This window comes from Cornus florida, unplaced genomic scaffold (assembly GCF_030987335.1).
Source record: "Cornus florida cultivar Cherokee Brave unplaced genomic scaffold, ASM3098733v1 CherokeeBrave_3.0.0_Hap2_Chr06, whole genome shotgun sequence".
Classification (NCBI taxonomy): domain Eukaryota; kingdom Viridiplantae; phylum Streptophyta; class Magnoliopsida; order Cornales; family Cornaceae; genus Cornus; species Cornus florida.
The window spans coordinates 10,420,064-10,432,979 of NW_026775576.1; the positions used below are offsets into that span (position 1 = coordinate 10,420,064).

The following is a 12,916-nucleotide window of genomic DNA, read 5'->3' on the forward strand; positions in this document are numbered from 1 at the left end:
AAAGTAAGACTACGCATTTCATGGAAATAAAGTGAAGTGCATGCATGTGAAGTCGGAAATCCAATCCGACCACAAAACCAAAATCAAAATCCTACCTCGGGTCTCCAAAACCCTAAGGTTACACAAAAAGGAAAAACACCGGAAAAAGAAAAAAGATAACACGATCCTCACAATGATGATACCAATCTCCAAAGGAAGGAGTCTCGGGAACTATTCCCGAGCACTCAAGACGACCCGAAGGGACAAAACCCGAACTCATAAAAGAAACTTTAATGAAAAAAGAAAATCCGTAAAAATGGAAAAAGAACCGGTCATTACATAATTTCTATAATTAAATATGGTTGTTGATTACGTTATTACAATCATTGTTATAAATATACGTATGATCTATGAGCATGATAAATTAATATAATTGATTGTTTATCCTTGCTAAATGTGAGTTGTTGATGTTATGATTTTTAAATCATGTTTCTATCATAACTATTGTACGTTCTAGACTTAAACTGTTATGGATTATAATTGTTATGCTGTTGATATATGGCTATGATGAGATTTATTCTTGTATGTGATGTTGATCTATGAGATAGCTATTTAGCTAGGTTTCTTGATATTTTATACCATTATTAGATATCGTATTGATTGATATATAGGTGGGCTGGCTATTAAGTCATTACACTCTACTTGTGCCGTTGTTAAATATGACACTTATTTTATTGAGGTTGAATATATATATATGTGTGTGTGTGTGTGTGTGTGAGTCATGATACGAGCTTGAAGTTTCGGGATCTATAGTTAGGATGGAGGCATATATTGCCGGATTGGATGGGTAGCTAGAATAGGAGATGTGTGTGCCTTGGTAGATGATGGTATTCATGATCACCTTGTGTGCGCTTTGCATGATGCTGACTACACGGATGAGAGTGCCCTATTACTAGTGAAAGTCCTAGTGTGTATATATGTATATATCGACTATGTAAATATAGCATGAGTTTGAGTAGGAATATATTGATTATTTATTCTTTGATTTGGTCGTAGTAGAGGGAACTTGTTTGTGGGCCTGACCCACCATTTTATTTTTTAGGTCCTCGGCAATATCAGTCTTAAAGTTGTTCATGCAGATCAGAGATCATTCATCTTCAGAGTGTTAAGAAAATACGTGAAAGACAATTCTTCTCTGAGAATAGAATTCTATTATATAAATAATTACATAATATTTATGTAAGGTATAAAAATGGTGTTAAAAATATTAAAAAAAGTATGTAAAATTAAATAAAATTCTGTTATATAAATAATTATTTTCTATAATGAATCAATGTGAATGGTAACCAAAAGGTTATATTTGTGTTTAAAATATATTAGATAGAATTATTTTTTTTGTAATTTGTTCCATATAATTCATTTTCATTAGCAACAAGAAGCAACCAAATATATATTAATCAATTTAAATGTAACCAAAAAGGCTATATGTCATGTTTAAAATATTGCTGCTAAAATTGTATTTTGCACAAATTTGTTCTTATCACCTTATTATCAGACACAGAGAGATATCACATAAAGGAGTCTAAAAAAATTATAGAGAGACCCTAGAGAAATCTAAAAACATTGTAAAGAGGCCCTAGAGAAATCGTAGAGAGAATCCCTAAAAAAGATAACGTGATTATATGAGGGTAGAATAGTCATTAAAAAGTTATTTTTTAAAACCAACCACTTACCGTCTTTTGCGCTGAATTAAGACATCAGGCCCTAATTGAATTGATTGAAGGTTATTCAAATTTGGAAGTCCACAATTCTAAAGGGTAAATTGGAAAAAGAAAAATCCTCACAATTTATTACATCATAGCCTGGTAAGTGCTTGATTTTCCAGGCGAATCTTACTCCATAATTTTGGGTGTTGTATAACTTGCATCTTTAATCTATCAGTATAATTCAAGTTGAATCAAATACTCAAATATATGTTAATATATGTATATGTATATATGTTGTATGTACCCTTTGTTGAGAGTACTAGATGAACTTGTGAAGATTATGTAGATAGAGAATAGCTTGAGAACCACCACCATGCAAAGCAAAAGAGAACCGAGTTAGATGCGTTGGTTAGAAATTGACCATGTCCAAATTTGTATATTTACAAGATAAGATCTTTTAGATTGATAATACATAAAAGTAAATAGGCAATGTCATCATTTTACACATTTTGTTAATGTCCCAATCCAAACCTGACCAAAGCCGTTGGTTACATGTACTCAAAAAAAAATCCAGGTAAGTGACATGAACATATCAAAACAGGCTATAAAGAATCTGAATCGAAGCATCAGTAATGTCTCCACCGAATCATCAGGATTTGCCATTCCAACAGCCCTCTGAAGCTCAAATTAGGAATACATTCTTATAATTAAAGACTTGAAACAAGGTTGATGTCATAACAGAAGAAACCCTAGGTACATTTTTTAAAAGGTTTTAGTCATAACACAGATGCAGCCATATATATATATATATATAATCTAGCTCATATCAAAAGGCACAAGCAAATAAGAAATACTACTACCCACTAAACAAACCATAGCCCATGATTAAGAAAAAGTTAAAATAGCATGCATAATACAAAAATCAAGCAGTACAAACCAGAAGGGAAAAAAAAAAAAAAAAAAAAAGTGCATCAATATTCTAAAGAAGCCTCCAACATACTCAGAGAAGTTTCCAGGAAAATAGCATCCTTGAAATAAGATTTTTTAATGTACTACTAACCCTGAAGCCAAACACCATAAGAGTCACAGCCAGTTAGATAAACTGGAAAACTGAAGCCACTAAGTAAAATCAGAAGAGAGTGAAAACAGTTCGCCACCTCTTGGGCTTCCCAACGGACAGCAACAAATCACTGTAAAGAATCATCTCATCACAATATATAAAGGAGGAAGTAAATAGATAAAAGAATTAACAAACATCACATGCACTTCAAAAATGACCCACCAAAATGTGACATATCTAATAATGCGATAATTCTAAATCCGTGGCCGGACCCTGTCGAACCACAAGGCGGTGTCTGGTTGTTTGGGAATGCAGCCCAAATGGGACAGCAAATTCTGTCCGAGGTTAAATACGGGCGAGAGACCGATAGCAATGTTAGCCATTAGCAGCCAGTTAATATGAAGAGATGACAAGAAACACCTCACCCCCAGCATCTCTTCCCAAATTATTTGCAAATAAGAAAACAAAAATGCTGCAGGAGCATACTATATACACAACCTTTATAATTGGCCCCATTGTATTTGTAACTACACGTACTCATCATCATATCAATCAAAATAATATGCAATGATCTAATAAGCCATTCCTGATGATGTTGCAAGAAGTTGTCTTCCTCGATTACATGACAATTTTCTCATTCAATCAAGCAGACTAGTGACAAACATCTGTTGGCAATCTAGTTCATAAGAATAGTACAATCTAATCCTTGGCAAACTAAATCCAGGCATTACTCATCTGAATTAATCATTGGAGGTGACAATTCAATAATAACGTATATGCCCTGCTGCTAGTAGTGAAATACTTTTACAAGAAGTTCTATTTCACTTACTGAATAAATGCAGAAAAGCTTGTAACTTTACCTGCTGTGGCTGTTGGTAATTTCCATAGCCAGAATAGCCTCCGTAGTACACATTAGGGTCTTGAGGAGGTGGCGCATATCCATATGCATCATATCCTTGTGCATATCCATAATATGCACCATTCCATTGGCTGCTCTGATCTGGCTGAGCCTGTATCAACCCGATATTCAGATACACGGGTAAATGCACTACAGCAAAAATTATCAGTCTGTGGTGATAGATTAAGAAACCTGTTTGTTCAAAGGGCTACGCCCCCATGAAAGTCGAATATTTTGTCCTCCTAGTTGAGTACCATTCAACATTGACAATGCTTGCTCAGCACGAGCTCTGAAACATGACATAAAAAATCATATTGAAAACCAATTGCTATCAACCAAGAAAAAAAATCCCACCACATAAAGAGATGTGTGCAAATACCTGTCAGCAAATTGAACAAAACCACAACGCTTACCCACGGGTATTTTCACATGAACCAGCTCACCATATTGGCTAAAGACTTGCTTCAAATTCTCATCTGAAACACTCGGGTCCAAACCACCAACAAATATCTGCACTCGAGAACAAGAAGAGTCAATTAAAATATAAAGTGCAAGCAATAATTTTAAAACCAAGAAAGTCAACCCACTGTTGTGTTGTTTGGATCATTCTCGCCCTGGCTTCCCTGAGAATTCTGGTAAGAAGCTGCAAAACAAAAAAAAAAATGTGAAGATGGAATAAACAATGATAAGTTCAAGGTGATAAGTTAAAGGTTTTATTCATTATACATAATGTGGCCAACTGTTTGTTAGGAAGGATTCCTGTAGTCAAACCTTGGGTAGTAAAATGCATTGCTGTGTGAGCAAACAGGCAGAACGTCGATCATGCCTGATTACCCAGCCAAACTAAACTGTCAGGTTGGGATCAGTTATGACAAGATAATTACAATAGCAAAAACCTCTAATGACAACAATGTAATCATCAATCTTAAAATTAAATCCTTTTAAAATAAATTTCTTTCCTTTTCACATGATAAAGGAAACATATCCTCACCAACTTGTGGGGTATAAAGAAAATCAGAACAAAGATGTAGAGAAGAACATAAGAAAAATTCAAAGACACTACATAAAGCAACCTAAAGAAAATATAGAGCAAGTCTCAAGTAAACTAGACGAATCCCTAGAAATGATTTTCTAGGCAATAAATTGGATCAGTATTTGATCCGCCTCCATCCAAATTGTACATGCATTGTTGTTTCCAAGATGTGAGTGTGAGCCTTCTTAGCAGCTGCTTCCGTCCACCTACTTATAACTTGCAATCAGGTATACAGAGGAACTGAACACTAGGACTTATAAAGAGAATTATAAGTTGCAACTATATTGCAAAGTTCACCACCTATTATCCATGCTCATGGCCTTTATACTATTAAATAGAACTAGGGGTGAACAAAAAAACCACCGAACTGCAGATCCAATCCGATCCACGCAGAACACAGGCACCCCATTGGATTGGAGCAAACAAAACCCGACTTGAATCGATATGAACCGTTATTTATATATACATACATATATATATATATATAAAGTTGTAAAACTGTTCCTCTAAGTAACCCTAAACTCACCCCTCATGATCTCTGCCTCTCACCATCACTCCTGCCAACAATTCATCATCTCTGGCCGATGATCCACCATCTTCTCACCACAAAATATGTATTCATCGTTGTCTTCTTCTCTATTGACGATCCACCATCTTGCCATAAAAAATGTCTTCAATGTTGTCTTCTTCATCTCGCCAGAAAAAAAGTCTTCATTGTTGTCTTCTTTTTCGGTCTCTCTCATTCTCTTTGTTCCCTTCATCACACACACCGATCCAATCTAATCCGATCCGTGTGGTTCATATTTTTTTTGGATCGGTTTTGACATGTCCAAAAGAGGGGGAGAGAGAGAATAGGACTCCATTTTTTTGGGTCTCTTCAAGTACAAACCACCAATCCAATCTACTCTGAACCGTCTGGTTCAAATTGGATCAGATCGGTTTTGAAATGTTGATTTTTCAGATCGGTTTTAATTCGAGTGTAGAGAGATATGAGTTGTGTGTCAGTGTATGTTTGTGCGTGCCAAACAAAGCTGAGATGTGTGTGTTGCATGTAAAGAGAGAAATATGGGTTGTGTGAGAGGGCGAGTTGTGTCATGTGAGTCAGAGAGAGAGAGAACAAGAGAAATATGGTTGTGTGAGGGTGGGTTGTGTCATGTGCGTCAGAGAGAGAGAGAGAGAATGAGAGTCCATTTTTTGGGCATTTTCAAGTCCTAACCACCAATCCAATCTGATCCGATTCGTTTTGATCCATCTGGTTCAAATTGAATTGGATGGGTTTTGACATGTTGATTTGTTGGGATCGGTTTTACTTTTCTTGGAACCGTAATAGCTGGATTGGTTTCAACTTTTCTAAATACTGATCTTATATGAACTGTGTGCACCCCTATACTAACCCCTCTGTAACATAAAGAAATCATTCTAATAAATATAACATAAATCTTAAATAATATGAATATTTAGCCGCGTCCAATTCAATATTTCTGACGCTTCGATACATGTTCACACCCAACACACGTACCCAAATGCGGGTAACATAGACTGCATCTCCTTATTCCAAATTTCCTCCTCTACAGTAAGGAGAAGTTAGAGGCTGCAAAGGAAGTTCCTATAGGGAGGAATACGAAATGAATTCAAATACCACTTGATAATGTGGGAGAAGATTCGTAACACTTGATAAAGCACTTCGAATGGGCGGATTGGTGTGAGAGAACTTACCTTGTTGGAATAATGGCTTTGGAGATACGGGATGGAGAGGACCAGGCTATGGAGAATCATCATTTTTTTTTTTTTATAAGTAAAAATAACATTAAAAAAAGGCATTCAAGAGGGGAACGCATCCCAATTACAAAAGTGGAACCGGAGCTAAGGCTCCAAAAAGTAATTAAATCATATGACGAAGAACAAAAGCTTCTCTTCACATAATTGAAGAGAGAACGAAGAATGTAAAGTTTGACCGTTTCCGTAGGCAACTCTTTTCCTTTGAACATTCTGTTGTTTCTCTCCTTCCAAATGCACCACCATACGCAATGTGGTACAATTCTCCAGAAATCGCGAACGTCTCTTCTCACTCGACAACCTCTCCAAATATGAATCAATTCCTTAGTAAATCGTGGCATAACCCAACACATGCCAAACAACCCAACAATAAGATTCCAACAATCAATCGCCACAGGGCAATGCAAAAGGAGGTGATTAACGGACTCCTCATCATCCTTGCATAGATAATAGCGATTAACTATACAATTGCCCCTTTTTCTCAAATTATCAATTGTCAGAATCTTTCCCCACACAGCAGTCCAAACAAAGAAAGCCACCCTAGTTGGAGCCATTGACCGCCAAATAGTTTTCCACGGGAAGTCTCGATTAATAAAATTTGACAAACATAAGAACAAAGATCTAACTTCGAAACGACCATGAGAAGAGGGAACCCAACTTAAAACATCATTACCTCTGCCAACGCCCTCCTGTCGATACAGAAGATCCAAAAAAACACATACCTCGTCCATCTCCCAATCCTGAAAAGAGCGCCGAAAATGTACATCCCATATAATCCCGCTGCTATCAAGCCGATAGCAGTCGACTATGTAGGCGTGTTTATTAACAGCAATACTATATAATCTTGGAAAAGTACGAGAAAGTAACTGATCCCCACAGCAGAGATCTTCTCAAAACCGAATGCAACGTCCGTCATGGAGTTTGAATCTGATAAAGATTGGAGAGGAAAGCAGCAGATGGTGCTCTGTGGAGGTGACTCTTCCAACAGGGGAGGGAGTTGAAACACATTAGGAAAGGGTTGAATGAATTTTCAAAGCATGTTTACTTTAAAGTTAGAAGTGGGAGATATATCAGATTCTAGGTGAATGTTTGGTGTTGGTAAAGGACAGGTTAGGATTGCAAGGGTCCAATAGATCATGGTGGCCAACTATTATGACGTTGATAACAAAAGGGTGACATGGGATGTTCAGGAGGATTGGAAAATTGACTATTTGTAATTTTTTTTTTTGTTTTTTTTTTTTTTTTTTTTTTTTTGAGTAGTTGTACAAGTAGGATGTGCTTGGGGAGGGTGAGTGGAATTGGATGGGTTCTAGGCATGAAGGTTTATGGTGAAGTATTATTATCAGATTCTTCAAGGTGATTAGGCATCTACCTTCCCATGGAAACAACTTGGAAATCTAAAGCCCTTATCAAGGTGGCTTTCTTTGGATGGACAGCGACTCTTAGGAGGGAACACTGGACCATTTGAGGAAGAGGTGTCAAATTAAAATTAATGGTGTAGCATGTGTAAGAGGGATGAAGAGTCGAGTCATCTTCTCCTACATTGCCCCGTGGCAAGGGATGTCTGGGCTATGTTCTTTGTGGTCTTTGTAGTGCAATAGGGTGTTTTTTTTTTTTTTTTTTTTTTTTTTGATAAGAAATTAATAGTGCAGTAGGTTTTGCTAGAGTCCAAGTCCAATTAGAAAGCCAGGCTCTAGATGCATGGAGGGTCGGACCCCTTTGTATTTGGTGGGGACTTTGCCGTGAGAGGAGTAAGAGGTCTTTTGATGGTGTGGACGCTCCAATATAGGTGTTAAAACACCATATTCTAAGTTATCACTTTTTTGGGGTTATAAAGAGAATTTGTAAATCTGTTAAGGAGTTTCTTGATTTTTTGGAAAGCCTGAGAGGCTGAGTGTGTAGAAATATAGAGATGCCTTTCTTTGAGCAGTTGTTCTTTGGATCGCTCCCCTTTGAGAACGATCATTCGATTCAAGCACCACTCCTATTGCATTCCCTATTTCATTACTTACCACTTCACTCCAACCTTGCATACCAAATGTGGCCGAAGTGTATTGACAAAAAAAAAAAAAAGGGATTTTCTTGATTCTTTGGATTATAATCAAATTATGTGTTAATTATTGCTTCTCAATCTTGTACACCAAATTACGCACTTAAATAATCCTTTTTAGATAATATTTGGCTTTATAACATATAAAACAGCAGTTCCGGTGGTGCCCGACTACCAGAAGCTTATCCATGCATTCAGTTGATTGTTTCATGACTTCAAACAAGCTAAGTGTCCTAAGCTTCTTATGGCATACATAACTCCATTTAAAAGCATTCATAGTACTCACAACAATCTACTTTGATCAATTAAAAATTTCAAATACTGAAAATTTAAGCTTCAATAAAATTGTGCACCAAATATGCAGCCAAAAAAGTACAATTGAAAACCAAATAGTTCCAGGAAAATTATAGAAGAAACCAAGATTTAATGAACTGAAAAAATAAAAATTTATCAGCACATGCTCACCTCAAGAAATACTCATAAGTAAATTCCAGCTGAGGTACTAAGAAAAGGTAAAAGGACAAAATAATTACTTCCATAGTACTCAAACCCAGAAATTTGCTTAAGCTGCTACTGCAAGTACTGGATTGTTAAACTCACAACCATAAGCCCTTCCTCTCAAAAGGGGACATCCTCACAATTTACAATGCTCATAAAATAGGTAAACAAATGATTAAAAAAAATCAAGAAGACGTCGACAAACCATTCAGTGTGTTCCAGAAAAGAGAGCAAACTGCATAATAGCTAGATGCAACAACTAAACCTATGGCTATTACAAGTATTGTCATGCTAACATTTTTCAATTCTCAAACGTCCAAGAGATAGAGAGAGACACAGAGAGAGAGAGAGACTTTTCAAGGAATAAAACCAAAACTTTGAAGCACAAATAGATATGGGACAAAAAATTGGATAATAACTTGTTGCCAATGATATGAATTGAGTGCAAAGGAACTTATCCATGAATAAATAAAACAAGGAATATTGTGGATTTGCATAAAACGGGAAAAAAGTAATGGAAAAAAGGAAACGTAACCTTCGAATGGATTGGAGAAAAGTACTTGAAAATGAATGGTAACTTCAACTATAACGAATTGGAAAGTAAGCGAAGGTAGCATAATAAATGCCACAAGAAAAGGAAGTAAGGACAAAAGCTTATGACATAAACAAAATAACTGACCTAAAATGAGGCCACGCAATAAAGTGGAATCATTTCAGCTGAAATCAGTTCCAGGCCCCACAAATGAGAGCCTCTCTGTGTCCTGCTTTAAGACAATATGAGTCTTATAAGTTTTTGCAAGTTTTGATATAATTAAAAGTGCCCAAGTCTATAAAGGTAAGTACTGGAAGGAAATGACTTTGTAAATTCCGCGCATCTTCAAGTTCATAACTGAAAGAACATCAAATTTATAAAAACCAATGATAAACACAAATAAAAAAAACATCAACAAAAACTCCACTTATGACACACCAAGCCATAGGCACTTCCAAAAAAACCAAAGAGAACAAAATGGAACAGCCAAAAAAAAGTAACAAGTAGAAAATAACAAACTAACAACTAAATAAGAACAGAAATAAAATCCATCAATAGGTTATTTTTGTATTGCAGAAGGCTTGCAGAAATGATAAAAAGAACTGCTTCAACACATACCATTCTGATATTGCTGAGTACCAGCAGGTTTCTTGGTAGCAGCAGGCCCAATCCGCATAGGCCTCGTAGAACAGACCACTCCATTCATTTCAGTCATAGCTCGCAATTGTTCGCTCTCATCTGCAAACCTAACAAATCCATAACCCTTAGACCGCCCAGTGACTCTATCACTGACAACTTTTGCACCCTTTATTGATGGATAGTGAGCTTTGAATGTTTCTTGTAGAATATAATCCGAAACATCAGCAGCCAAATCTCCAACAAATATAGTGTAATCTGGAGTGTCATCTGCACGCTTCTCGCCAGCACCAAGGGTGGCCCAGTTCAGCCTGAAATTCTGTTCAGCACTTGGCATCGGTGTGCCATTGTATGTAAGTAAAACCCTTTCTGCCGCCGCACGAGTTGTGAACTCAAGGAAGCCATAACCCTCAGGCTGGCCACTCTGCTTATTACGAATAACCTTCACCGAGGCAATCTGAAAGCACCCAAAACATCAATAGCTATGTAAATTAACATACACATAGGTGCTTTATATCAACTCAATGAGAAGTGGGAATGTTGGGAATGGGAACATGAACTCTCCCCCTCTCTCTCACACACCCCCACCCATCAAAAGCATCAAATACTCAACTCAAAATAAATTAAAATGTGGGTTGACAAATGAAAACTATGAAGTACAAGAACAACCTGTACTATTTTGCCATTTGTATTCATATTATCTTATACTTATTTTTGACATTAAATGTATGCTAGTTTCTCTCTTTTAGATAGCACAGTGAAAGATGCATTTTCTTGCACAGGCTAGTCGCTGGACAACCTACCCCACCCTCCTTAAACCCTTTTTTGAATCTTTTCTATTGCAATTTTTGTGTAAATGATTTCACTTGTAAAAATTGAATTTTTTTAATTGACTTGTGCATTAATGGGTTGCCAAGAAAATGCAAGAAACATTTGTGTGTGTGTGTGTGTGTGTGTGAGCGCGCATAAATGTAATGTTAAGAAGATTACTTCTCCAGTCTGAGCGAAACAGGTGTAAAGATAGTTCTCATCCATCCAGTACTGCAAGTCTCCAATCCAAAGCGATCGAATCTCTTTGGAGCCCATCTGAGCGGCCTGATACTGCTGTTGTTGCTGCTGCTGCAGCTGAAGTTGTTGCATGGGGGGCTGAGGAGGCTGCTGGGCCCAGACCGGGGGTGGCTGCGGCTGAAGAGGCTGTTGTTGAGGTGGTGGCTGCTGTTGTTGAGGAGGCGGCATCATCATCCACTGCTGCGGTGGCGGTGGCTGTTGTTGGTATTGGTAGTGCTGCTGCTGTTGCTGCTGATCCATTGGCATGTGAGGCATTGGTGGTCGAACCATACCAGGTGTTGGTTGCATCATCTTCGCACAAAACCCTAACCCTAACCCTAACCCTAACCGTGCGTAATAGAGAAAAGTGGGAGAGGACAAACGATCTTGGAAAACAGAAAAACCTAGATATTATAGGATAGACACGCTGCTTTACATCTACAGATATTACCCTAGAGGAAGTTCGAGATCAAAGTGCCCTAATCCCGGAAGGGTTAAGGGAACATAGAGAGAGAGGGAGAGATTTTGGGAGACGACGTGGATATAAAATTGTTGATTGGAGGGGTGGTATTTACTTAGGGTAAGCAACCAGATTTTGATCAAGTTGGGCTGGGATTGGCCCAAAATGCTAGGGGTTCACGGTTTGATTTGTTTTTCACTTTTCCAATAAGTTATTTTATTTTTTTTTATTTTTTTATTTTTTTGGAGTTTAATCCCATAATTTTGTATGGTATTGACATTGGTCACTTTTTAAGAAATTGTTAGGGATTTATCTTATTAATTTTGTATGATTTTGACATTGGTCACTTTTTAAAAAATTGTTAAGAATTTATCTTATTTTTATACATTTTAATTTGTCAACTAAACATCCTTAACTCTAAAAGTATTTTCTTCTTTAAATTTCAAAATTACACTTAATTTATTTTTTGCCAAACTACTCTACCGGAACCTTAAATTCCAAAATTACCTTCCCTTGTTACCAACAAAATCCAAACCTCCATCTTTCTCTCTATTTTGTTTCTACGCCATTGCTGTTTATCACCGCTGCAAACAATTGTCATTTTTTTACTTTATACATTCATTATTTTTTTCTCATAGTCATAATTCATAATTTATGAAAAAATAAAATGATTGTAAAGAAATTGATTACAACTAGTTCCAGCAATAGAATATTCACAATTTCAAAGTGCAATCTCAAATCAACCTTTGGCTTATGCAATCTTAAAATTTCTTAGAATATATATATATATGTTTGAGTGAGATCCACGCTCTTCAAATTGATCATTGATTTTTGTTTTGTTTTGTTTTTGGGTTAAGTTGTTTCTTGTTTCAGAGGCTTTGTTTGCTGCCTTGTAATTTAATGGCGTACAAAAAAAAAAAAAAAAAAAAAAAAAGAGGCAAATTGGCTTCCATTGAAACAGTAGATGGATTACATATGTCGACTTTTATATTCGGAATCACAAGAGTTTTCTTATTTTCCCATAATCCAACCAGATTTGATTTTTATTCATATTGTTGGAAAATTTCCGAGGTAACGACTAAGACGCTGCCTAGAAAGTTTAAGCAGAGGGATGATTTTGCAATTTTATGACGTTGTTTGTAATTGTTTGATGGGCTGTTTGTTGACTAATAAAAATATTTTAAAATAAGATCAACGTCTAATACTTTTTAATAAAGGGTTCAATGTCAAAACCGAAACAA

The 12,916-nt window shown here is 36.4% G+C and overlaps 1 protein-coding gene across 1 annotated transcript; it reads right to left on the minus strand.

The window, feature by feature from the left end:
- Positions 1-2,549: 2,549 nt before the first annotated feature.
- On the minus strand, positions 2,550-11,795 carry LOC132311094 (polyadenylate-binding protein RBP45-like). The gene is made up of 7 exons (XM_059808822.1): positions 11,159-11,795; positions 10,151-10,625; positions 4,231-4,286; positions 4,023-4,153; positions 3,836-3,932; positions 3,606-3,755; positions 2,550-2,875 (listed from the first exon to the last, which is right to left on the minus strand). The coding sequence occupies exons 1-7, from the start codon at positions 11,525-11,527 to the stop codon at positions 2,873-2,875; spliced, it is 1,281 nt and encodes a 426-aa protein (XP_059664805.1). The 5' UTR covers positions 11,528-11,795; the 3' UTR covers positions 2,550-2,872.
- Between the last annotated feature and the right edge of the window lie 1,121 nt (positions 11,796-12,916).